Source organism: Geotrypetes seraphini, chromosome 15 (assembly GCF_902459505.1).
Source record: "Geotrypetes seraphini chromosome 15, aGeoSer1.1, whole genome shotgun sequence".
NCBI classification, from domain to species: Eukaryota; Metazoa; Chordata; class Amphibia; order Gymnophiona; family Dermophiidae; genus Geotrypetes; species Geotrypetes seraphini.
The window spans coordinates 59,301,669-59,326,280 of record NC_047098.1 but is presented as its reverse complement, the minus strand read 5'-3'; the positions used below and the strand labels follow the sequence as shown (position 1 = coordinate 59,326,280).

Genomic DNA, 24,612 nt, shown 5'->3' with positions numbered 1-24,612 from the left:
GAGTGAATAGAATGCTAGGTATAATCAAGAAGGGTATTACTACCAGAACGGAAGAAGTTATCCTGCCATTGTATCGGGCGATGATGCGTCTGCATCTGGAGTACTGCGTCCAATATTGGTCGCCATACCTTAAGAAGGATATGGCGATACTCGAGAGGGTTCAGAGGAGAACACATCTGATAAAAGGTATGGAAAACCTTTCATACGCTGAGAGATTGGAGAAACTGGGACTCTTTACCCTGGAGAAGAGGAGACTTAGAGGGGATATGATAGAGACTTACAAGATCATGAAGGGCATAGAGAGAGTGGAGAGGGACAGATTCTTAAAACTTTTGAAAAATAAAAGAACAAGAGGGCATTCGGAAAAGTTGAAAGGGGACAGATTCAAAACGAATGCTAGGAAGTATAGGGCAGAGTACGGTACTGGAGTTCAAGAAACGATTGGACAATTTCCTGTTGGAAAAGGGGATAGAAGGGTATAGATAGAGGATTACTGCACAGGTCCTGGACCTGTTGGGCCGCCACGTGAGTGGACTGCTGGGCACGATGGACCTCAGGTCTGACCTAGTGGAGGCATTGCTTATGTTCTTATGGTCCAGAGGTGTAGCTGGCAGGAGCGATCTTTCCGTGCTCCTGCCCCGCTGCTAACCCGGTCAGTTGCTGCCGCGAATTCTGGCTTCAGCCGCTGAGCAGTACCGAGCAGAAGTGTGCTTTGGCGCTGCTGCTCTGCACTGAGCAGTCTCCTGAATGCCTCCTGAAAATTTTTGAGAATTGGCGGGAGCCATTCAGGAAGCTGCTCAGCGCCAAATAGCAGCGCCAAAGCGCGCTCCTGCTCGGTACCGCTCAGTGGATAAAAGCCAGAACTCACAGAAAACTCGCTGCTGCCCGCTACACCTCTGGACCACCAGGGATTCCAGCAGCAGAGGAGGTACAATGGACAGGGCAGGGAGGGGGGGCAGGGTACAGAGCCTGGTGGGCCGGCGGAGGCCTGCAATAAGTTTGGGAAGGGGGGAGGGTGGGAGCTTGGCACTGGCCCAAATATAAACTGGGACCCCCATTTTTGGGCCAAAATATCCCAGTTTATATTTGAGTATATACAGTATGTAGAATCGGGCCCTTCATGTTTAAAGCAAATCTCTTTTTCATAGGTCTCCCCAATCCAAAAATCTATGAGGTCGATATTCAGGTCACAGCAGCCAGCAATATTTAAGCTGTTTACAACCGCACATTGAATTAACTCCAGATATTCAACATTGGGCCAAGACCTCCCTCTGGCATTGAAGATCTGTGTGTGCAGGTCACAGAGAAGTTAACCAGACATTGGAGTTCTGTTGCAGTCCTTTCTAATCACAAAGTGGTCTCAAGCTACATGAGAATTACCACTGTTTTCATGTACTTAAGGGAAAACATGTCTAAAGCGATGAAAGCAGCACAGCTTTAGCCAGTAAATGACACATAGGTCGGTTTCAATTCTCTCCTTTTCTTGCAGCATGTCTAAACCACGAACAAGTGATGCAGACATAAGTAACCCGAGTCAAACTCACCTTCACTTTTTGTTGGTGGTGATATATCTGCCAAGCAATGTGAACGTGCATGGCACACCACTTTCCTGGCTTCTGCAAAAAAAAAAAAAAAAAAAAATATATATATATAAAATTCAACTGTTAACAAGAACTTTCAGTGCTATAATTTTGTTCGCTAAAATTTCCTGTGGTTCTACTTTTTTCCCTTCATATTTTGCTACCAAGAACAAGATACATTTTCAAATACTTATTCAGTACTTAGATAAAAGGCAATACTGATATATACTGAATATATTCAAAGAGACTACAGATAGGGTTACCAGATATCTGAATTTCCCCGGACGTGTCCTTCTTTTCGAGGACATGTCCGGAGGTCCGGATAGCTTTCAAAAACCTGGCACTTTTGTCCGGGTTTTGAAAAGCTTCCCGCCAGCGGCGACGTCGGGACGGTATGCGCAGATGCCCTCCCAACAAGTGAACATGTTGAGGGGGGGTGGGGCGGGACAGGGGCGGGGCCACGGGTCCGGATTTTCAATCCGGAAAATCTGGCAACCCTAATTAGAGAGTTACCTGATCAACTTTTATTGACACAAAGAGCAGTAGGCTTAGTGGTTACAGGTGTAGACTACGAACAAGGAAACCACGGTCCAAATCTATAACTACTGCTACTTATCATTTCTATAGTGTCACTAGATGTCCACAGCACTGTACACAAAACACGTTATGAGACGATCTTTGCTCGACAGAGTTTACAAATCTATTCAGATCCTGTTTCCCCCACTTATACTCCTTGTGGTCTTGCTCAAGTCACTTCATCATCCATTACCTCTGGTATAAGCTTATAGGCAATTCCATAACTCAGACACCTCCATTTCCATACCGTTTGAGTGTAGGAACAAACACAGGAAATGCAGGAAAAAAATGCCACCTACTAAGCTGTTTGGGCCCGAGTTAAGTGGCATAGGAGCTGCTTTACTAAAGCCGCGGTAAAAGCGGCCTTAGCGTGGCCCTGATGCAGGTGTTTTCTGTGTGCTAAGGTCATTTATGGCGTGGCCAAAAAATGCTAGATTTTCCCATATCCGAATTAATGGCCACGTGCTAATTTTGCCATTAGTATGCAGACATTAAAAAAAAACTTACCGCCATCTATTTTGTAGGTAGGAAGGGCCGCTGCGCTAATCAATTAGCAATGCTTCACATGATAACTAGCACTATCACACCCACTCTTCACCCCCTAAGACATTTCCTTAAAAAATATATTTAAAAAATTTTTTTTTTTTTTGCCTGCGGTGTGTGTTCACAAATTGGCCACTTTACCGCGGGATATCAGCGCTCGTCCCGCGCTGGCACTTACTGCAGTTGAGTAAAGGACCAAAGTGCGCAGTTACAAGGGGTGTTCATAAGGGCGGAGCATGCGCTGGACATAGCTGTATATCCAAAGTAACTTATAGAATACTGTAAGTTCCGTGTACTGCTTGCCACAGTTACATGTGCGCGTTTACGCCTGCCACTGACCTGGCATAAACAAGCGCAACCTTTATTTAGCAGGCCGATGTGGGCTTATTCCTGTATTTTATAACGGAATAAGGGCGCCAAATACCATCACAGAATAGGTTGCTAAGCAATCTGAGACAGGAGACCTACTGACCCTGAATGCGTCCCAGCTTGAGTTTGGGTTTGGAAAGGTTAGGAATGAAATCCAAAGTGGAGTATTTAAGTGGAGTTAGATGTTTAACCCTCCCCTCCCCCATTACAAAGCTGCATTAAGCTTTTTTTATCACTTGCCACAGTGGTATAGGAATTTCTATGAGCGTTGGAGCTAATACCGCTGTGGCCGGCGATAAAAAAGCCTAACGCAGCTTTGTAAAAGGAAGTCCTAAATGTAGATGTCTCTAGTCACGGACGGTCTGAAGGCTACCGTCCTGTAACTGGGCACATGTGGAATACTCGGTGCTAGAAATATAAAATATCCTCTCTTCTGGCGAAATGGACATTATTAACCCCTGGAATTTTTAGAATACATCCATAAGCAGATCTGCAATACCTACATTAGAATAAATTTAGATCTTGGAAAATATTAAAAGGTTAGGGCCAGTTATTCAGCCACCAACATTGAATATCCAAACATAAATCTAAGCCAAATAAGTACAATATTCTACTACTACTAATTATAGTGTTACTAGACATACGCAGCGCTATACATCAAGACATAGAAGAGACAGATCCTGCTCAAAAGAGCTTACAAACGGGACAAGAAGGTGCAATATACATAGTACTCAGGTGGGAGAATTACAGAGGGAATGATAAGTCAGATATTGGTGTTTAGCAGGTGGGTTGGAGTTTGGATTTGAATACTGCCAGAGACGGAGCTTGACATATCAAGTCAGGCAGTTTGTTCCAGGCATATGATGCAGCAAGGTAGAAGGGATGGAGTCTGGAGTTGGCCATAGAGGAGAAGGGAACAAATAAGAGAGACTTATCCGATGAGCAGGGTGCCGGGGGTGGGGAGTGTGGAGAGAGAGAGGAGAGAAGCTAAACTAAACTAAAATTATCTAAACTAAAACTTTACGTTATATACCGGGTCTTCAAGCAGAGGAAGCCCAATGCAGTTAACAATAAGTTTAAAAATATGCTAAAATACAAGGGGATTAATTTTCAAAGTGTTTAGCAAATAGAAAAGTTTTTAAAGATTGGAAAGAGCTGGGACACCTCAAAATTAAAGGAAGGTCATTCCATAATTGGGTAAATTTAAAAGCCAGAGAAAGGCTGAAATTCTTGACTCCTTTAATTCCTTTCCTAGAAGGGAGGGAAAGTTTAAATCGTTGAGTGCCTCTCGGATATGAAAACCTATAGACATTCCATAGAAGAGGAACAAGAGGAATGAAAATACCACATAAAATTTTTAAAAATAATACATATACATTTAAACTGGATTCTGAGCTAAACCGGGAGCCAATGGAAACTCAAAAGCAAAGGAGTCACGTGGTCAAATTTGTTTTTTCCATAAATCAGCTTCGCAGCGGTATTCTGAATCAATTGTAGTCTTTGGAGGCAGATCTTTGTGATGCCAAGATAAATAGCATTACAATAATCTAGCCAAGATAATATAATTGATTGGAGCGAATGCACTTGTAGGTCAGCAAGAGGAGTTTGAACTGTATGTGGAAACGGATAGGGAGCTAATGAAGTGACTTGAGGAGAGGGATAATGTGGGTCTAGCGACAGTGATGGAATACGATGCAAGCAGCAGAGTTCTGAACAGATTGAAGGGGAGAGAGATGGCTTAGCGGAAGGCCAGTGAGAAGCAGATTGCAGTAGTCTAGGCAAGCGGTGATAAGGATAAGGATGAGGGTCTTGGCAGGGTGCTCAGAAAGGAAAGGTCTGATTTTAGCAATATTGTAAAGAAAGAAATGCAAAGTAAGCTAGTCTTGTCAGTCTGTTGGATATGTGAAAAGAAGAAGAGATATAAGTCAAAGATGACCCCCGAGGTTGCGAGCCGACAAGACAGGGAGGATGAATGTGTTGTTCACAGAATTAGAGAACAGGAGAAGAGGAGAGACTGGTTTAGGTGGCAAGATAAGGTGCTCAGTTTAATTTTAGATGGCGGTGAGCCATCCAGGTAGCGATGTCGGACAAGCAGGTTGAGACCCGGGACTGAATATCTGCGAGTCATTGGCATGGAGGTGATACTGAAAGCCATGGGAGGAGATAAGAGCGCTAAACGGGCTAAAATGAACCCCCCTAAAGATAGGACAGTGTTTTTAAGTGGCTCCGTTTATGTGGTTAGCCGAGCCGGTTAACTTTTATTAAGCTGCGGTAAGTGCTAATGCTAGCTTACTGCAGCTTAAAATGGCTTACAGGAGGACACGTTCTGGCATCCTGTGATGAGTTCCTAAATCTACGCGCTCTAATGAGGGCGCTAACAATTTCTCCTATTTTTTTTGTTGGCGAGGGGAGTGTCAGGGGGTGCAGAGTGGGCATTCCTGTGATAAATCGGTTAGTGCATCCAGATTACCACATGCTAGCTGGTTAGCACAAGATTACCGCGTGAGCCCTTACCTCCTTCAGAATAGGTAGTTGGTAAGGGCTCCCGCGGTAATATTTTTTTAAAGTTATGTGCCAATGGCAACATTAGCGCGTGGCCATTAACCGACATAATAGAACATTAGCCATTTTCCAGCTACAGAAAAAAAAAAAAAAGGCCTTAGCGTGTGGGAAAAACGGAATAATGGCGCACACACTAAGGCCACTTTTTCACCACAGTTTACCAGACTAAGTGCTGACTCTGCCTGCAGAAACCCACATAACCCAAGCTATTTTCAGTGGCATTATCTGGTTAAGTTCCCGACAAGGGATTTAAATAACCAGAAGCCATTTATGGCAGTCTAAATGGCTTTGAATTAGAGAATGACACGGGGAAAAAATCTGTCCCCGTCACCGCCCCGTCACCGGCCCACCATCCTCTGCACCGCCCCGTCACCGCCGATCCCTTCACCGCCCCGTCACCGTCACCGCCATCCCTTTCACCGCCCCGTCACCGCCACTGCCATCCCATTCACCGCCCCGTCACCGTCCCCGCTGCATCCATATAAGCCTTTTTCCTTTCACTCCCTCCTTCCAATTTGAGCCAGGAACACTAGCGATCGCACGGTCCCCGCGGCCACTACCTGCCTGCCCGGTCGATCCTGGTGTTTGGCCGGCTCTCTCCCTTCTCCTCACCTTGGTTTGTGGGTTTTCTTTTTCGGCAACCTGCGCGCTTTCCCAGGGAGCCGCACACGCGCGGCTGCTCAGTGTTCGATCTTCTGCTCTGCTGCAACTTCCTGTTTCCGGTTGCGTCAGAGCAGAAGATCGAGGCTGAGCAGCGGCGGGTGTGCGCGGCTCTCTGGTAGCGTGCGGGTCGCCGAGGAGGAGGATCTGCGGACTGGGGTGAGGAGAGGGGAGAGAGCTGGCTGGACACTGGAATCGATTGGGCGGGCGGGTGTGAGCTGCGGGGACCGCGCGATCCTTCATGCCTCACTGCGGGGGACAAGACCATTCACCGCCCCGCGGGCGGTGAATGGCCTTGTCCCCGTCGCCGCAGCGACTGCTAGTTTTCTTCCCCGTTTTCGGCGGGTGACCCGCGGCTGAAATGCGGTGGCTGCGGGTAAACCGCCACCGTGTCATTCTCTACTTTGAATATCAACCCTTTAACTTTTAGCCAAATAGATGAGCTTTATAGGTGCAGCAGTAAGTTGGTACAGTTTTATCACTTTACTGCATGAGTTGGAGGCTAATTTCCTGCTTGTTTACGGTGACTTTATTAGCGCTTGTACAAGAAGGGGATAAAGTGAAAGATCTTTCATTAAGAACATAAGAATAGCCTTACTGGGTCAGGCCACTGGTCTGTCTAGCCCAGTAGCCCGTCTTCACGGTGGCCAATCCAGGCCAAAACCCAACTAGTAGCAACATTCCGTGCAACCGATCCAGGAAAAGCAGTGGCTTCCCCTATGCCTGTCTCAATATCAGACTATGGATTTTTCCTACAGACAAGAGTGTTTTTGAGTTTGTTTTCTTTCCCAAATAGTTCCTTATCATGGCAAGGTAGTACATCATTTTGAAAATGTCACAGCCCAGCAGTGTGGCTATTTCTTTTTTCAAACTATGGCAGAACAGAAGTTTGCACATTTTTTTTTATGCCAGTCATCACGTGAGCAATTAAACACTTTCCTGCTTTTGCTGAAACGTACGTTTTGGAACTTGACATTTGTTATCTGTATTAGCAGGAAGAGTAACAATTACTTTAACTACAAAAAGGCGCATTGCTGGTTTTCACATTTTTAGGTCGTTTCACTTCTCGCCTGCTGTCTACCCAACTACAGCTGTTCCAATTAGTGCTTTGTTAGGATGCAAAGGCCATGCTCTCTCTTTCACATCTAATGCTAATTATCATTTTCAGCAGTTACAGGAATGAATAACAAGGAAACATTCACGGCCTCCAATGTCTTAAGATCCAGCATCTCCAGCGTAAGGCAATCCGATCCATTCAAGGTTGATCAAATGAAATGGGATCCCTTTAATAAGAACACTCTTAAAGCAACAATTGAAGAAGGACACGGTACTACTCGAAAGGGTCCAGAGAAGAGCGACTAAAATGGTTAAGGGGCTGGAGGAGCTGCCGTACAGTGAGAGACTGAAGAAACTGGGCCTCTTCTCCCTTGAAAAGAGGAGACTGAGAGGGGACTTGATCGAAACGTTCAAAATACTGAAGGGAATAGACTTAGTAGAGAAAGACAGACTGTTCACCCTTTCCAAGGTAGGGAGAACGAGAGGGCACTCCCTAAAGTTGAAAGGGGATAGGTTCCGTACAAACGTAAGGAAGTCCTTCTTCACCCAGAGAGTGTTGGAAAACTGGAACGCTCTTCCGGAATCTGTTATAGGGGAAACACACTTCAGGGTTTCAAAACAAAGTTGGACAAGTTCCTGCTAAACTGGAATGTACACAGGTGAGGCTGGACTCATTTAGAGCACTGGTCTTTGACCTGAGGGCCACCGTGTGAGCGGACTACTGGGCAGGATGGACCACTGGTCTGACCTAGCAGCGGCAATTCTTATGTTCCTATGTTCTAACTGACCAATTAAAAAGTCAATGTACTAAACTGCATTAATGCTGGTCATTAATTCAGTGTTTGATGAGTGCTTTGATGGCAAATGTGAATGAGATACACATTGACACAAATGGAGGGCATTTCTTTTGTATGGTTCTATTCCCTTATGAAATATTGGTTGCGTGGGGTTTATTTTAATGCTGTATGGATTTTGATTGATTATAAATGCATATATGATTAATATTATTTGTATAGATATGTATTGCATTTTTGTTAGTTTTAGAAACCCAATAAAGATAAAAAAACAAACAAACCAAAAACCAAAAACATAAGCAGTTAATAAGTTCATGCATTAATGCAACAGAATAACTGCACATCCTGGAAACACATAAGAATAGCCTTACTGGGTCAGACCAATGGTCCATCTAGCCCAGTTTCTTGATTCCAATAGTAGCCAATCCAGGTCACAAGTACTTGGAAGAAACCCAGAGAGTAGCAACATTCCATTGGCCTGTTTATGGTGCAATTGTTTTAATACTGCGCATCTTTTGTTGCGATCCACATAGGATAAATGTGGAAGACCAAAGCAATAAACAACAAATAATTAAAGATGGCATGATCTTTCTATTTTGCATACAGGAGAAAGAAAAGAAAAGCTATTTCTGCAAAGCAGGAAATACCTATGAAAAATGGCATAGCGAGTGCCCTCTTACTCCTCCCCTCACCTACCCCCCCTCCCATGTGCATGCATGCCCCTTCCCTTCCCCTGTACCTCTAACTTCGCCAGTGCAAGCAGCATCTCCAACCAACTGGCCTTGGCTCTCCCTCTGATGTCATTTCCTGCTCCCATGGCCAGGAAGTGACTTCAGAGGGAGAGCCAAGGCTGGCGCGAACAGCAGGTTGGAGCTGCTGCTCGTGCCGGCAGAGTTAGAGGCGTAGGGAATGCAAGGCAAGGCACACATGTGACAGGAGAGCGGCAGAGAAGGACAGGGGTGGGGCAGAGAGGAGGAGAGGTGCTGGTATCCCCACAAAGAAGGTGCCCGGGGCAGTCCACCCCCACCCTTACTATGCCATTGCTACTAGGTGTGCCCTTCAAAAAAGTAAATTAAAAGTGTAGAATAGTCCTGCCGATTCTGTATCAATATGAACATAAAAGTCCCATTTTGAAACGAGGCTCCTTTAGTTTCATAGCCCAAATTTGCCTACTGTAGAGTTTTTAGAGAGGCTTTTCCAATTAGAAAGCTAACAGCAGAAGGTACAGCCCTGGCTGGATTCAGTAAATGGAGCCCCAAATTTGCCACTGAACGGTATACAGGTGTTTCTCGATTTGTGCTCTTTATGGAATAGTGTGTGTTTCTCAACTTGGTCCTGGAGAACCCCCTTGCCAGTCAGGTTTTCAGGATATCCACAATGAATATGAATAAACTTGATTTGCACACACTGCAATTATATACATATTTTTTTCATGCATATGCATATTTTTTTCATTGTGGATATCCTGAAAACCTGACTGGCAAGAGGGTACTCCAGGACCGAGCTGAGACACACTGGAATAGAGCATAGCACTGGGATCCATGCCCAACTTTGGGAGTACGGAGGTACACCAACTGAAACCAGTTGTAAATTCCAATGTGCAAGCTAGGCATGGATTCATCCTATTTTATAACACTGCACACCTTTTAAGGCAGGGCTGTCCAACGTCAGTCCTCAAGGGCCACAAGCCAGTCGGGTTTCAGGATTTCCCCAATGAATATGCATCTGATCTATTTGCATGCACTGCGTCCATTGCATGCAAATAGATCTCATGCATATTCATTTGGGAAATCCTGAAAACCCGACTTGGTGAGGATCCCTGCTCCCACGGCCACATCCCATTTGCAGATCTGCACAAAAACATTTGGGCACTATTCTATACATGGATATATACGTGTATTTTTGCGTTGATCTGCCATTTCGGCACCCTGCATCTGTTCCGAAATCTGGCACAGAAGTAGCATCTAATATTTATTTATTTAAAAGTATTTAAAACCCACCTATCCACAAATCTAAGCAGGGAACAAAGCCACACACAAAATAAATTTGGTGCTATATATAGAGTAGAATTCCTCCTTAAGAGAGCCCGTCTTATTTGATTACCTCAGAATAAATGCATACAAGGTAAATTGCAATCCATTCACTTCACATACCATACGCTAAGGTTTTGAATGTAATTTCTTTACTGCTCCCAGCTTTAGCTAAAATACATCCCTAAAAAGGTTAAAATAATTCCCCTAAAAAGCTTTCTTACCCTCAGCATGGGCCTGAACGGATCTGTCAGCTGTAAAGAGAAAATGACAACTCCGTTACATACCTGTCACTCAAACAATCGTTTTAATTAACAGATTCTTATTGCTTCATTATGAAGGGAAATTCATGTTAGGATTTTACTTTCAAATGAAGCACTTCTGCAGAATAATTAGTCCATTTCCATGGCATTAGAGTTGGGCTCCCTCCCCTTCCTCTAGCATGATTGCAATGCATCAGTGGTGACAACCTCCTCGAACAAGAAACATAAAGAGCAAGTTAGCCTCCAGCTATTCGCTTTTAGCTTACAAAGCAAAAAATGTACTAATCGGGAAAACAAGACACTACTATGTCTGCAGGCAACTCCTGTTTCCATCTTTAATGATTCTCTTTGTTCAGATCCTATTGGGGTGGGGGGATGGGTGTGTGTGTATGTCCTATGAATTTTCAGTGGCGTGATATGGTTAATGCTGCCAATAATTCCCTCTAAGGGACCTGTGCTAACATAATACAAGTTAGTGGTAAAATAATGTGTCTTAACTGTAGCTCATGTAGATAACTTCCCTCTTTAGTGTGAAGAGTTTCAGTCTCTGGTAACCAGAGCTGATATTGTGATGTCATAACTCTTCATTCCACCAATAAGAGCCAACCACATCAGTGATGTCACAATGGCTCGACCGTCATATACGTAGCTCACTTTTATTACATTTTGATTTCTAGAGATATTTCGGGGAAAATTCTACAAACAGCACCTAAACTTAGGCGTTGGTAGGTGCCCTACTGCGCTACGTTAATTAAGAAACGCCATTTAAAACGGTGAAAAATGTTAAAGTTAAAGCGCCTTAAATTACTAGAATATCAAACCCACGAATCGTACTTGCACCCGCTTACACCTAAACGGTCCAAATTATGTTACACATATAATTGACCCTATTCTATAACTAGGTGCATATTGGCAAGGCTAACTTTTGAAGACATTTATAAAATTTGGGAATTAGTGCCATTGAATGTCCCTCTCACTGTCACTTATCCAGGCAGGAGTTGGTCCTCTGAATAGCAGTGCCTCTGAATATCACCTCCAAAGCATGCCCCGGATGTATTTTGGAAAAGCAAATAAGAGAACATGTTCATTTGATTTTCAATGTACATGTGTGGCATTGCTACTTCTACTGCTAATATTCAGTGGTGTACCTACCAAGTGTAGGAGGTGCCAGGGTGGTACCTCCCCCCCGCACCCTCCTCTCCGCCCCCCTGCTCCTTTCCCCCGCCGCATGCCACATTCACGCCCTCCCTTCTCACCCCTGTACCTCTTTATATCTTTGCCCCAGCATTGGCTTTCCCTATGATGTCACCTTCATGGCCCCGTGACCCGAAAATGATTCCAGCAGACCCAAGTAATTGCTCATGCTGGCATGGGGGATGGAGAGGTGCTGGCACCCTCATCACGATGGGACCCGGGGTGGTCTGCCCCCCCCATTACTAAGCCACTGCTATTATTTATTTCTAGATCACTAGCAAATATACACAGCACTGTACATAGTCACAAAGAGACTCACAATCTAATCAATCTAGACCGATAAACTGGATGCCATGGTAGGGGTTACAGTTATCAGGGATGGTTAAACTGCTGGCTAAGGTGATGAGCAGACGGAGAGGGTTATGTGTTCAAGGCAATCTCCCCTCATGTCTACCACACACATAGCAATTGTGATGTATGAAGGAACTTTTAGTGGTCATGCCGTGTAGCTGCTAACTTTCAACAGGAAACAGCAGGCGTAATTTCCTTTTGAAAATTTGTTGCAATGTACAGAGGCTCAAAGTGCCGGTGTGCCTTTATAAATAATTCAGGCTATTAGAAGTAGCCCCCTGTGTTGAACTAATCATTTGCATTCTTATGTGTTAATATCTCAATGACTTATAAAGCTTACATTTCGATCGCATATACACAAGGTTAATAAAAGGCATCCTCTATGAAATTTTCAGACACGATTGGGTCCATAAGCATTATTAAAGTGACATTACTAGGCTTTAAAGGGTTAAAACTAATAGACCTAGTTTACATTCTTGTGCCACTTCTGTTATTTCTAGCGGCGACAAACGTCAACCCCGCCCATAACCCCCACCTCAGGAGTTGACAACGCTATGATGGGGTGAAAGTGAAAGACATTCATTTCTTTTTGCAAGGACAGCGAAGATTGTACAGGATGATCTAATCTCATGGACAGTCAAAGAAAGATTGTAAGTGTATAACATACCCTGGGGTCTTTCTGTAGAAGCGAATGCGGGACTGTTCCTGGCCTGGCCGCTACATCAATAGGGTTGGAAGTCTACCAATATTACAAAAATAGAAATTAGACACTTCTGAAAGACAAGTCTAAATTAACACTAGCTAGAAAAAAAAGAAGCAATTTATTAGGAAGAATTAAAGTCAGAGGTTCTTTTCCCGCAGCTTTCTTCAATTTCACTGGGCTTCCTGATCAAATGGATGCTCCTAAATGAGCAACACTGCTATGCATCTTTATTTGTAGTTATCGCAGGCTTTACCATAGATTTATCTCCTCCCAGCTACAGTCCTGGTTGAAAGAAAACCTGTGAACTTGGTCAATAGCTTTCCAAGCTTTATTAAAATTTGTTGAAACGCCTATCATACATTCTAAGCGTTTTACATTGTTAAAAATAAAGGGGAGACTTACAAGGGCATATTGACAAGACAAATTTGGACTAGATATGAAAACAATGGACAAGTATAGATTAAATAAAATAATTACAAGAAAGGCTGACATAAAAAGGAAAGAACACGAGGAGGGGGGAAGGAATGGGTCCTCATTAATAAGGAGAAGAGTGTTGTGAATGCCGACAATGCAAAAATTAATGTTTCATTTAGAACAGGGGTGTCCAACCTGCGGCCCGAGGGCCGCAGGTGGCCCCGTGAAGTATGTTGTGCAGCCCCAGTCGAGGGCAATGCAGTGATTTCCTCTGCTGCCCCTTGGTGTTTACCGTCTTGCCTCCCTCCTCTATCTTGCTGCAGCGTTTGCGCGGCCACAGAAACATTTTTTTCAGTCAATGCGGCCCAGGGAAACCAAAAGGTTGGACACCCCTGATTTAGAACTTTCACCATATATTTACTTTATAATCACTTTTCTGCAGTTTCTGCCTTCCCTCACAGACACAATCTCACATTTGGGAGTGATGGGTAGAGGTGGCCGTTATATTTGGTTCATAGACAACGGCGTGAAAGACAAAAGCGCGCACCGACAATTGAGCGCAGTGCGCGCCGCTCTAAATTACAGTTTATAGGAGCTCCGACGGGGGGGTTTTGTTGGGGAACCCCCCCAGTTTACTTAATAGACATCGCGCCAGCGTTATGGGGGGTTTGTAACCCTCCACATTTTACTGTAAACTGAACTTTTTCCCTAAAAACAGGGAAAAAGTGAAGTTTTCAGTAAAATGTGGGGGGTTACAACCCCCCACAACGCGGCGCGATGTCTATTAAGTAAAGTGGGGGGGTTCCCCCCCATACACACCCCGTCGGAGCGCTAAAAACAGTAATTTAGAGCGGCGCGCGCTGCGCTCAGTTGTCTGCGCGTGCCTTTGTCCCGGCGCGCTTTTGACCTGACACCGTTATATTTTCCTGTTAACTGTGGGCTTCCACCTCATTTGGAACCAGGCTGTCCAGGACTATGTTATATATCTTCATTTCAAACTACAAGAAGTGCAGTAAAAATGGTCTTATTGCTCAGGAATGACCAGCTTAAGGACACATTATGGCCACTTTTTACCACAGTTTGATAAAATTAGTCTCAGAAAAGTGGATCACCTACAACTTAGAACGCAGGAGTTGTCCTCTTGGGTCACACCAAGAGACCACCTAGCCCACTATCCTATTTCCAACAGTGATTAGGCCAGGTCACAAGTACTTGGTGGAATCCCAAAATGTAGCAAGATTCAAGGCTTTTATTAAGAATGGCTTCTGGACTTTTCCTTCAGAAATATGTCCAAACCTTTTCTAAACCCAGCTACATTAACTTTTACTATTACTACTAATCGCTTCTATAGTGCTACCAGATGTGTGTAGCGCTGGACATTATCACTTGTTCTGGCAATGAGTTCCAAGAGCTCAACTATACGTCGAGTGAAAATATTTTCTCCTTGCTTGTTGTCTAGCAATCTTTTTTTAGATTTATGTAAGAACGTTTCCTGCTTGATAAAACATACCAGTTTCACCTTTAAAATGATCGGCACAATGGCCTGGATTCTAAAAGCGGTACCGTTAGGAAGGCGCCGATAGGCGCTCTACCGGCGCCTAAGTTAATTGTTTTAATTGGCTATTAATATTGTGATAATTGACTAAGCCGTTAAAAACCAATTAAAAGAAAAAAAAAATGGCGCCATGAGGCACCTACAAAACATGGTTCTGGAATCACATCTATGCAGATGCTTAGTAGCATTGAACATCAAATGGTTGATATTCGGCGCCGGTAAGCATAATTATACGTCAAACCCTGGCTCACATTTCTGGCACCTACCTTTGACGCAGGCTTTAATTTTTAACATGGTGACATAATCTGAGTAGCAAGCGACCTGTGCCGTTTTTTCGGGCGCCTGCCAATTACGGCGCCGTTTTCAGAATCCAGGGCAATGTACTTTTGCTCCCTTGACGTGCTAGGAGTGGTTATCATTATAGTAGAGGGCAGTATAACAGAGAAGGTCCTTGACTAGGGATGTTCATGCGTTTGAAGTGACTCGGGAGATGGTATTTCATTTTATTCTTAGCCTGCCCTCCACCCCTACCCCAAACAAAAAATGCATTTTTTTTTGTTACCCCCCAAATTGAAGAAACATAAGAATTGCCATATTGGGACAAACCAGAGGTCCATCAAGTCCAGTATCCTGTTTCCAACAGTGGCCAACTCAGGTCCCAATTACCTGGCAGAAATCCAAAGAGTAGCAACATTCTGGAGCTGAGATTGTGATGTCATAATGCCTCATTCCACTAACGCCTAAGAACCAACCTCATCAATGATATCACTCATCAATGATGACACTTGGAGAAATTGAAAGGGGACAGGTTTAGAACCAATGCTAGGAAATTATTTTTCACTCAGAGGGTGGTGAGCACCTGGAATGCGCTTCCGGAGGTTGTGATAGGACATTACGGGGTTTCAAAGAAGGATTGGATAAATTCCTGAAGGATGCGGGGATTGAGGGATATAGGTAGAGGTAGAGATAGGATTATGAAAGGGTATAGATAGAAGGATAAAGGGGATTGAAGGGTTTTAGACAAAGGATCACCTTACAAGTCATGGAACTGGTGGGCCACCGCGGGAGCGGACTGCTGGGCGCGATGGACCTTTCATCTGACTCAGCGGAGGCAACTTCTTATGTTCTTATTGTCCTATACTTGGCTCACATACGAGCTGCCATACTAGGACAGACCAAAGGTCCATCAAGCCCAGTATCCTATTTCGAACAGTGGCCAACCCAGGTCCCAAGTACCTGGTGGAACAGATTTTATGCCCATAAAGGACACAAGAAACTGAACAAAATAAAAATTTTGGTTTGAGCCACCCTACCATCAACCTTGTAGAATCTCTCTGCTCTTCTATTCCCTTGTAGCCTGCAATTTACCTTCTCTTGAGAAATAAAGACTGTTCCTTAGGTTCTGCGACAATTGTTGGGAATGTCCTTGTTGCTAACAGAACATGAGGCCAGAGGAAAATGAAAGATGGGCACAGCTTAAATTATCAGTCTGCTATTCCGCTTAGAAAAAGCATAAGGGCGCATTTGATAATTGCACTCCATGTTCTGGCATCAATCCCTTCCCTCCATGGGAAACATAAATAAATAAATAAATATATACAAAAAAAAAAATCAGTTGCAGTACAACTAACAATTAAGCTCTAGACTCGTTAACAGCCTGATTAACATACATATGAAGAACTGTGCTAATGAACTACAATCTGCATATTCAATCAGGAAACTAGCCTGGGAGGACCTGTTTCAAGAAAGGAAGAGTCTTTGGTGAGGAAATGGTCTTTGGTGGCATAATTTGAGAATAATTGGACATTTGGCTGGGAAGGAACAGGAGTACAGAAGAAAATAATCTTTGTTCATTGCTCCAAATGCAAGTTTTAAAGTGTTGTTTCATTTTATTTCAAGGAACTGAAATAAAGTATATACCAGGCAAAACAAAGAGGGACAAATATGGATATCTGAAGGATAGAAACTAATCAGCCCAAAATTTATGTTGTCTTGTAGTTTCCAGTGTCCTAAAAATATGTTTTCTTAAAATTTTATTGAATGGAGTTAATATCTTAAAAGATTTTATATATGTTTTATTTTTTTAATTGCTTATTTATTTATTTATTTATACTCTGCAAATCCTACAATTCCATGCAGATTACAAATTATTCAGGTACTCAAGTATTTTTCCCTATCTGTCCCAGTGGGCTCGGGTTTTCAGGATTTCCCCAATGAATATGCATGAGATCTATGTGCATGCACTGCTTTCAATGCATATTCATTGGGGAAATCCTGAAAACCCAACTGGAATCCGGCTCTTGAGGACCGGAGTTCCCTACCCCTGCTCTATCTAATGTCCCTGGGGCACTGGGGGATTAAGTGTCTTGCCCAAGGTCACAAGGAAAAGTGTGGGGTTTGAAGAACCCACAACCCCAGGGCTTTAGGTGGGTATAAATTTTAAAAATAGGTAAAAAAAATAATTCACTGTAAAAGTTTTTCTGTTTTAAGTAACTGGTCCCTCGGCTCCCAGGATGAAATACGTCTCAAAACGTCCCCTGGATGTGCTCTTCCACTGCAAACCGCCAAACGATGGCCCTACTCCCAGTTCATACTGAGCCAATGGAATCGACTGCCCCCAGGATGAAATATGTCTCAAAACGTCCCCTGGATGTGCTCTTCCACTGCAAACCGCCAAATGATGGCCCTACTCCCAGTTCATACTGAGCCAATGGAATTGACTGCCCCTGCAGATAAGGTCCCTTGAAGGACTCCTCAGCTTTAGAAAAGCAATAAAAACATACCCCTTCACCCATGAACTACAAAGAAATGTATATTGGTAGGTGAACCAGTAAGTGCTATGTAAGGAAAACTTGTATTGTAAAATCTTGCACTGTTACTATGGCAAATCTAACCTGTAAACTGTCTATATGTGTCAAATTAGGATAAAATTTGTACTGAAAACCTTGCACTGTAAGGATAACTATGGCAAATTGTAACCGGTAAACTGTCTATTAGGTATATTAATATTAGACTTCTAGTCCAGGGCTGTCCAAGTCCGGTCCTCGAGATCTACTGACAGGCCAGGTTTTCAGGATATCCACAATGAACATGCGTGAGAGAGATTTGCCTGCACTGCCTTCTTGGTATGCAAATCTCTCTCATGCATGTTCATTGTGGATATCCTGAAAACCTGGCCTGTCAGTAGATCTCGAGGACCGGACTTGGGCAGCCCTGCTCTAGTATGTGTCAAGTTATGATAAAAGCTTTTATCATAAACGTGTACTGAAATTATGTATGTTTAACCTGTAACCCATTCTGAGCTCTTTGGGAACAATAGGATAGAAAATGAATGAATTAAATACATACATACATATCAGTGTGTTAGTAAATTCCCTCCCTCCCCAAGGCCAATGACAGCCAGTGGCTGTCATGGGCTGTGTTTCAGTCAGATATCTGCATATTCAATATAATTCAAAATGGCTTCCATCATATGTCTGCACCCTAATGGTCTTACAGTCGAAATGACTCTACCTCTATGATATCAAGAGACGACAGTTTATTGCAGTCTCTGTTCCATTAGAGCTCTCACCTCAGGCTGATTGCTACTCTGTTTAAAATAGTTCTATGAATTCTCACATTATTTCAAGTACAAGACTCTTCAGTTACAGAAATGTGATGAAGCAATTCCAAGATGAAAGCAATCGTGGGACGTTTAGCTGAGCTATCAGCCACATCTGCAAGAGCTGAAATCTGTTTGGCACCGCATCACTTGGGAGTCTTTTACTAAAGTACGGTACAGTTTTGTAGTTACCTTGCATCTAATCATCACTCAGTCTCCATCCCATTTTGCAGCATACAGTCCAGGTGAGGCACTGGCTCAGGGCACCAAAGCCTGCCTCACCTGCTCCCCTGCAAGGGCCAAAACCTGCTTCTCTGGCTAGCGGCAGCTTGTCCTACACATCCAGCATATTTCTTTCCTTTCTTGAGTCTGTCAACCCCCCCCCCCACCCCCACACACACACACCTCAGGCCACCTTCCCCTATCTACCTTAAAGGTGGTTTTCCCCTCATGAGCACTGGCAGCATTTCACCTAATGCTACCTACACCAGCCCTGGTGTCTCCCCCCTCTGTTCTGTCCTGCCCACTTTGATGTAACTCCCTATTTCCACAGGGGCGCAGCAGAGGGAAGATGCTGGATCTGGTGCAGGTAGTGTTAAGGTGTAATGCTGATGGTACTCAGGAGGGGAAAACCACTTTTAAAGGTAGATGGGGGAAGGGTGGCTTGAGAGAGAGAGAGAGGTGGGCGTTGTGTGCACATGGAGGGGGGGTGGGGTGTTGCACCACAAGTTGGCTCAATGGTGCCGAACCAACAGTTGGCTCAAGGCACCATAGTCCCTTGAGTTTGCCCTGATACAATCAATTTGGGAATTAGCACACGCTATCATGCAGCCATATTAATTGCTAATGCAAGTGTGAGCTAATAACAAGTGCTAATTCCTGCACTAATTGCAACAACATAGTTTAGTTAAAGGCTCCCTTAATCCTTCTTGATTTCTTTACTTTGCCTTATAAAACCTATTATGTCATGCTTCTGCAGCTCTGAGGTCATCAGAGAGCCTGCAGTGGATAAAAACTAAGAATAGCTTTTTCAGTAATTTGAGCTTCTGTTGTATTTTTGCTAGAGCTGTGTATGAATTTTGTTAGCAGAAGCCATGAATGTAGTAAACATTAACAGGGGTGGGGGAGAGGGCTTTTATGGTATACCACAAGAAAATGGAATGTCAATAAATCATTTATCAGAAAAAATCCTGACTCTTTCAAAAGAGCCAATAGTAGCTCTCTGCCCCTGGCAGTGGGAGGAGTCCATGCAGTGTGCATGATAGCTTCACTGTTGCCGTAACCTCAGAGGCCTGCCTGCTGAATCTCTGCACTTGGATTCAGGGAACACAGGAATCCCCCTCCTCACTGTACTTTAAAAGATGCAATGAACAGAGGAATCCCCCTCCTCACAATATTCTGCCGGGCATTTTCACAGATCTCCAGGGCACCTCCTTTAGGGTACAAAGAGCACTCTGGGTAAAAAATCTCATTGCAACATTTCATGTTCATAGCTCCCACAGTGGATACATGGATCTACTCATCAGACCTACTCATGGGACTCATTATTCATTTATAAAATATTCTTATATTAGTAATTAAACATCCAAGGTCTTTACTACCTCAAAATATTGATCATGTTTCTCTTACCTTAGGCTGAAATGCCCCTTGTAGTGAGCCAAAAGGACCAGTTGGGGGGATCATGGGAGGGATACCTGACACTGCAGGAGGATAGGAGTGGAACAGCTGAAAAAAGAAAATATAAGCATTAAGAAAATAAATGTTGTCTGGCCACAAACTTATTAAGCTTACGGCAACAATCCTGCAGTGAAAAGCGGGAGATGAAAATGGGAGGCAGTGATCATGTTCAACAGTATTAATTCAAAGTGTCTAGATGTCGCAAAATGTTTAGCTAAGAACGTACAAGCACCTTACCATCAATCAGCCAACAAACTATGCCCTGGATGAGGCTCTTGTTAAAAACTGACTTTTTGTAATTACTAATTATTAAATTTAATCAAAGTCCTAAATGCTTAGAGATTTCAATGCATATCAAAAACTGTAGGGATGTCGAGCCAAATAAGACCCATGGAAATTGCAAGCTAATTAAAAAAATGAGGTTTCAAGTGTTCTAAGATTTCACTCCATTAAAACTCAATTAGTGTGTTAGAGTTTTAATAGTTCTATATGAAATGAGAAAATATGCACAATTATTACTTCATTAGCTGGTTTTAGTGGTAATGTTGTCACTCTTAATGCTAATCTATGAACCGTTTAGTAAATATTGCATATTTTAAGTCCAGAAAATGGTTTCAGTTTAGATTCGCATAACTGAGACAGAGACATCAACATCAGAAATCGACAAATCTGTAAGAAGCAGAAGCTAGCCCGCAGGTTTTCGTCCCCTAAAGCAGTGTTTCTCAACTTAGTTCTGAAGCACCCCCTTGCTAGTCAGGTTTTCAGGATAGGCACAATAAATACACATAAACTTGATTTGCATACCCTGACTCCATTATAGTGCTCCCCCGTGAATTTGTGGTCGGCAGTTCGCGGTCCCGGTCATTCGCAGTATTTTCTGACCATGAATGACCGGGCAGGAGAGAGCAGCTGGAGAGGCAGGAGAGGGCAGCCGGAGCACCAAAGAGTGAAGGAAATCACTCGCTGTATGCTCCGACCGCCTCTTCCTGTACTAAAGTCGGGCCTTACCAATCAGGAGCTGCGTGTCAAAGCAGCTCCTGATTGGTGAGGCCCGACTTTAGTACAGGAAGAGGCGGTCGGAGCATACAGCGAGTGATTTCCTTCACTCGCCGGCGCTCCGGCTACCCTCTCCTGTCTCCCCTGCCTAAAAACCGTATTTGCGGTTTTTTGAAATTCACGGGGGTTCCTGGAATGGAACCCCCATGAATTTGGGGGTTTGTACTGTATATGCAAACCTATTTCATGCATACTCATTGTGGATATCCTGAAAACCTGATTGGCAAGTGGGTACTCCAGGACCAAGTTAAGAAACGCTGCCCTAAGGAACACAAGTCGACAAACAAGTTCAAAAGGAAAATAATAATCACTGAGAAAAAAGATAATTTGAACACCAGGTTGTCCAATTTTTCTTGATATACTACATACTAAAAAGTCACCGGCTTCCTCATCCAGAAGTGTCACTTGTGGCTGTCGGTGATAAATCTCCCAGCAGAACTATGCCAAAGAAAATGGCTAGTGTGAAGCTCGACACAGCTGATGGATGGATGTTTCATGAAATATTAACAAGACTGGGCAACTTATCAAAGAGTTTGACTTTTGTGTATGGACAGAAAAGAGCCAGACAGTCATCTTTCCTTTCACAGAAAACTCTTTTAAAGGGGGTCATTAAGTTTATTTACCACAGCGTTCAAATCCAAGGGTGATAAGTATCCATTTTGCTAACCCTATTTCTGCTACTAAAATCTCTTGTAAATTTGCAACCCAACTCACTGCACAGAGAAAGGAATAATAATTCATCATTGCCATTAATAACACAGACATTTTTGAAGAGCTTAGCTTAAAAAATAATTTTAACATTATTGTTGGTTTGGGGGGTCTTTTTTTTGTAATTCCAGTACCCTTATCTATGGTTTCAGTAATTGGTAAATAAGACACTTCTCAACTAATCTACTTTTAGATTCCATTAACCCCTTCCCCCCCCCTTTTACAAAACTTCAGAAGTGCTTTTTAGCGCATTCCAGCACGCTGAATGCTCTGCGCTGCTCTCACATCAGAGGGAAGGTTTCTGGATGAGGCACGGGACGTGCAAGGTGCCGCTGCTTGTGGCTTTGCGCACTGAAACGACTGCGGCAATGAGGAGGAGGAAGCCGGCTAGAAGGTAAAACCCCTGGGGGCGGCAATGAGGAAAACGCCGCATCGCCCTCAAGCCGGTGCATAGTCACCGCAGGCCACATAAAACGGCAAGGCGGGCTGGATTCGGCCCACAGGTCTTGTGTTTGACACATGTGCCCTAACTGCTCTATATTCAGTCTGTGCCAGTTGGTGAGGTTTTTTTGGTTTTTTTTTTTTTTTAATGCTGACCACCATGGACAGATTTGAGACTGAATATTTGGTGCCTACCTTTATTTGGAAAATGGAACTCAATGGCCAGGTCTTTGGTGGGCCACTTGATTGGTATTGCTGACATTCAGTTCTGGCACCCAGAAAACTAAACTGGACATAGTTATGACTGCTTTTTATTTAGTCCCACTTGTCTGGACAGTTATCCAGGCACCCATATTAAATATGCTCAAGGTCCAGAGCAATGTTCTTCAACCTTTTTACACTTATGGACCAGCGGAAATAAAATAATTATTTTGTGGACTGGCACCGGTCTGTGGACTGGTGGTTGAAGAACACTGTTTTAGACCTAGGTTCTCCTTTGATACAAAAACCCCCCCAAATCCTGCTCCATCCCTGTTGGCCTTCAAGCACCAAGTCGGGAATGTGGTTCAGGGGTTTAAATCTTATCCCGCCAACTAGACAAAAAAATAAATTACCCTCCCCCCTTGAAAAAAAAATAATGAATTAGGAAGGGAGCAAAGTTTATTCACAACAGTTGAAAGTGAACCTGTGAGAAGTGCCCCACAAAACGCAGAGCCTGCTTCACAGGAAATAGTATCCTCTATATCAGTGATTCCCAACCCTGTCCTGGAGGAACACCAGGCCAATCGGGTTTTCAGGCTAGCCCTAATGAATATGCATGAGAGAGATTTGCATAGGATGGAAGTGATAGGCATGCAAATTTGCTTCATGCATATTCATTAGGGCTAGCCTGAAAACCCAATTGGCCTGGTGTTCCTCCAGGACAGGGTTGGGAACCACTGCTCTATATATCAATACGAAAGAGAAGGCTGGATGATGAGGCTGATGGATTCTATTCCTATTGGCAAACTTTGGAATAAAGGCGATTTTTCTATCTTTTTTTTAAGTTTTGTAATATTTGTCTCCTTTTATCAGCTTTCGTTATTTTAAAATTTCTTGAAACTGAAGACAAATGAAGGACACCTCAGTGCAAGGAGGTGTGTTAAGTTCCTGAAAAGCTTAACTCACATCATTTTAACACTAGAGGTGAAATAAAGTTATATCTAATTTCTGGGGCCATGTTAGTCTAACGCAGGTGTAGGCAATTCCGGTCCTCGAGAGCCGGAGCCGGAGCCAGGTCAGGTTTTCAGGATATCCACAATGAATATATACGAGATGGATTTGCATGCACTGCCTCCTTGAGATGCAAATCTATCTCATGCATATTTATTTTGGATATTCTGAAAACTTGACCTGTCTCCGGCTCTCAAGGACCGGAATTGCCTACCCCTGGTCTAGGGTACTTTCAGGCCTTGCATCAGAATAAAGTTACAACACAACTTCATCTTTAGCATAATTCTCAACCTGAAGGTGCAGAACGTGGGGATCCAGGACTTGGATTATACCACTTGAGAGCAGAGCTGTGGAGTCAGAGTCGGAGTCGGAAGAAATTTTGGGTACCTGGAGTCGGAGTTGCCAAACAATGTACCGACTCCGACTCCACAGCTCTGCTTAAGTATGTACAACATCTTTTTATGCGGATGAAGATCTTGTTTCACGCGGAGTCGGAGTCAGAAGTGCAAAAAACTGAGGAGTCGGAGTCGGAAGTACAAAAAACTGAGGAGTCGGAGTCGGAAGTACAAAAAACTGAGGAGTCGGAGTCGGAAGTACAAAAAACTGAGGAGTCGGAGTCGGAACATTTATCTACCGACTCCACAGCCCTGCACTTGAGAATCCTAGGCTTGGGGACCACAATGATAGTACATAATGGAGTAAAATTATCTCTAGAAACCTGAATTAATTTTGTTTCACCTCTGATCCATGTTTTAAATTTCCAACCTCAAAATCTAAGCAAGTGCTACTCAAGCCAGCTCTCTGTGCTAACCCAACCAGTCAGGTTTTCAGGATATCCGCAATGTATATGCATGATAGAGATTAGCATGCACTGTCTCCTTGCTATTCATATGTTTCTCATGCGTAGTCATTGTAGACATCTTGCAACCCTGAGTGGCTGGGTGTATCTCAAGGACTAGAGTGAGAACTCTGATCTAAACTAACCACTTAGGTGCTCAAATCAAGGACCCCCAAGTCAGAGGGACTCTGTCACTAGACTCCCCATCCACCTACATCCAACCCCCAGCCCCCCCCCCACACTCATTAACTGGATTAATGAATGGGTTGATGAGTTAGTAAGTGGGTATGAAGCAATTAGGTAGGTGGAGGACACCTTAGTGAATGAGGGGAGAGTAACTATGGAGAAAATTCTAGAAACGGCACTTAAATTTAGGCACTGGTAGGTTATCTACTGGCAAGTGTTAAGTAACAAATGCCATTTAAAACG

The 24,612-nt window shown here is 43.6% G+C and overlaps 1 protein-coding gene across 6 annotated transcripts in view; it reads right to left on the bottom strand.

Moving 5' to 3' along the window:
* Positions 1-24,612, bottom strand: part of AUTS2 (activator of transcription and developmental regulator AUTS2) — a 1,593,647-nt gene that overhangs the window by 23,718 nt on the left and 1,545,317 nt on the right. For all 6 annotated transcript variants that reach the window (XM_033921209.1, XM_033921212.1, XM_033921211.1 and 3 more), the window contains 4 exons: positions 19,881-19,976; positions 12,646-12,717; positions 10,395-10,424; positions 1,545-1,616 (listed from right to left, as the gene is read on the bottom strand). In XM_033921209.1, the coding sequence (XP_033777100.1) occupies positions 1,545-1,616; positions 10,395-10,424; positions 12,646-12,717; positions 19,881-19,976 (270 nt within the window). The remainder of the gene's footprint in view (positions 1-1,544; positions 1,617-10,394; positions 10,425-12,645; positions 12,718-19,880; positions 19,977-24,612) is intronic.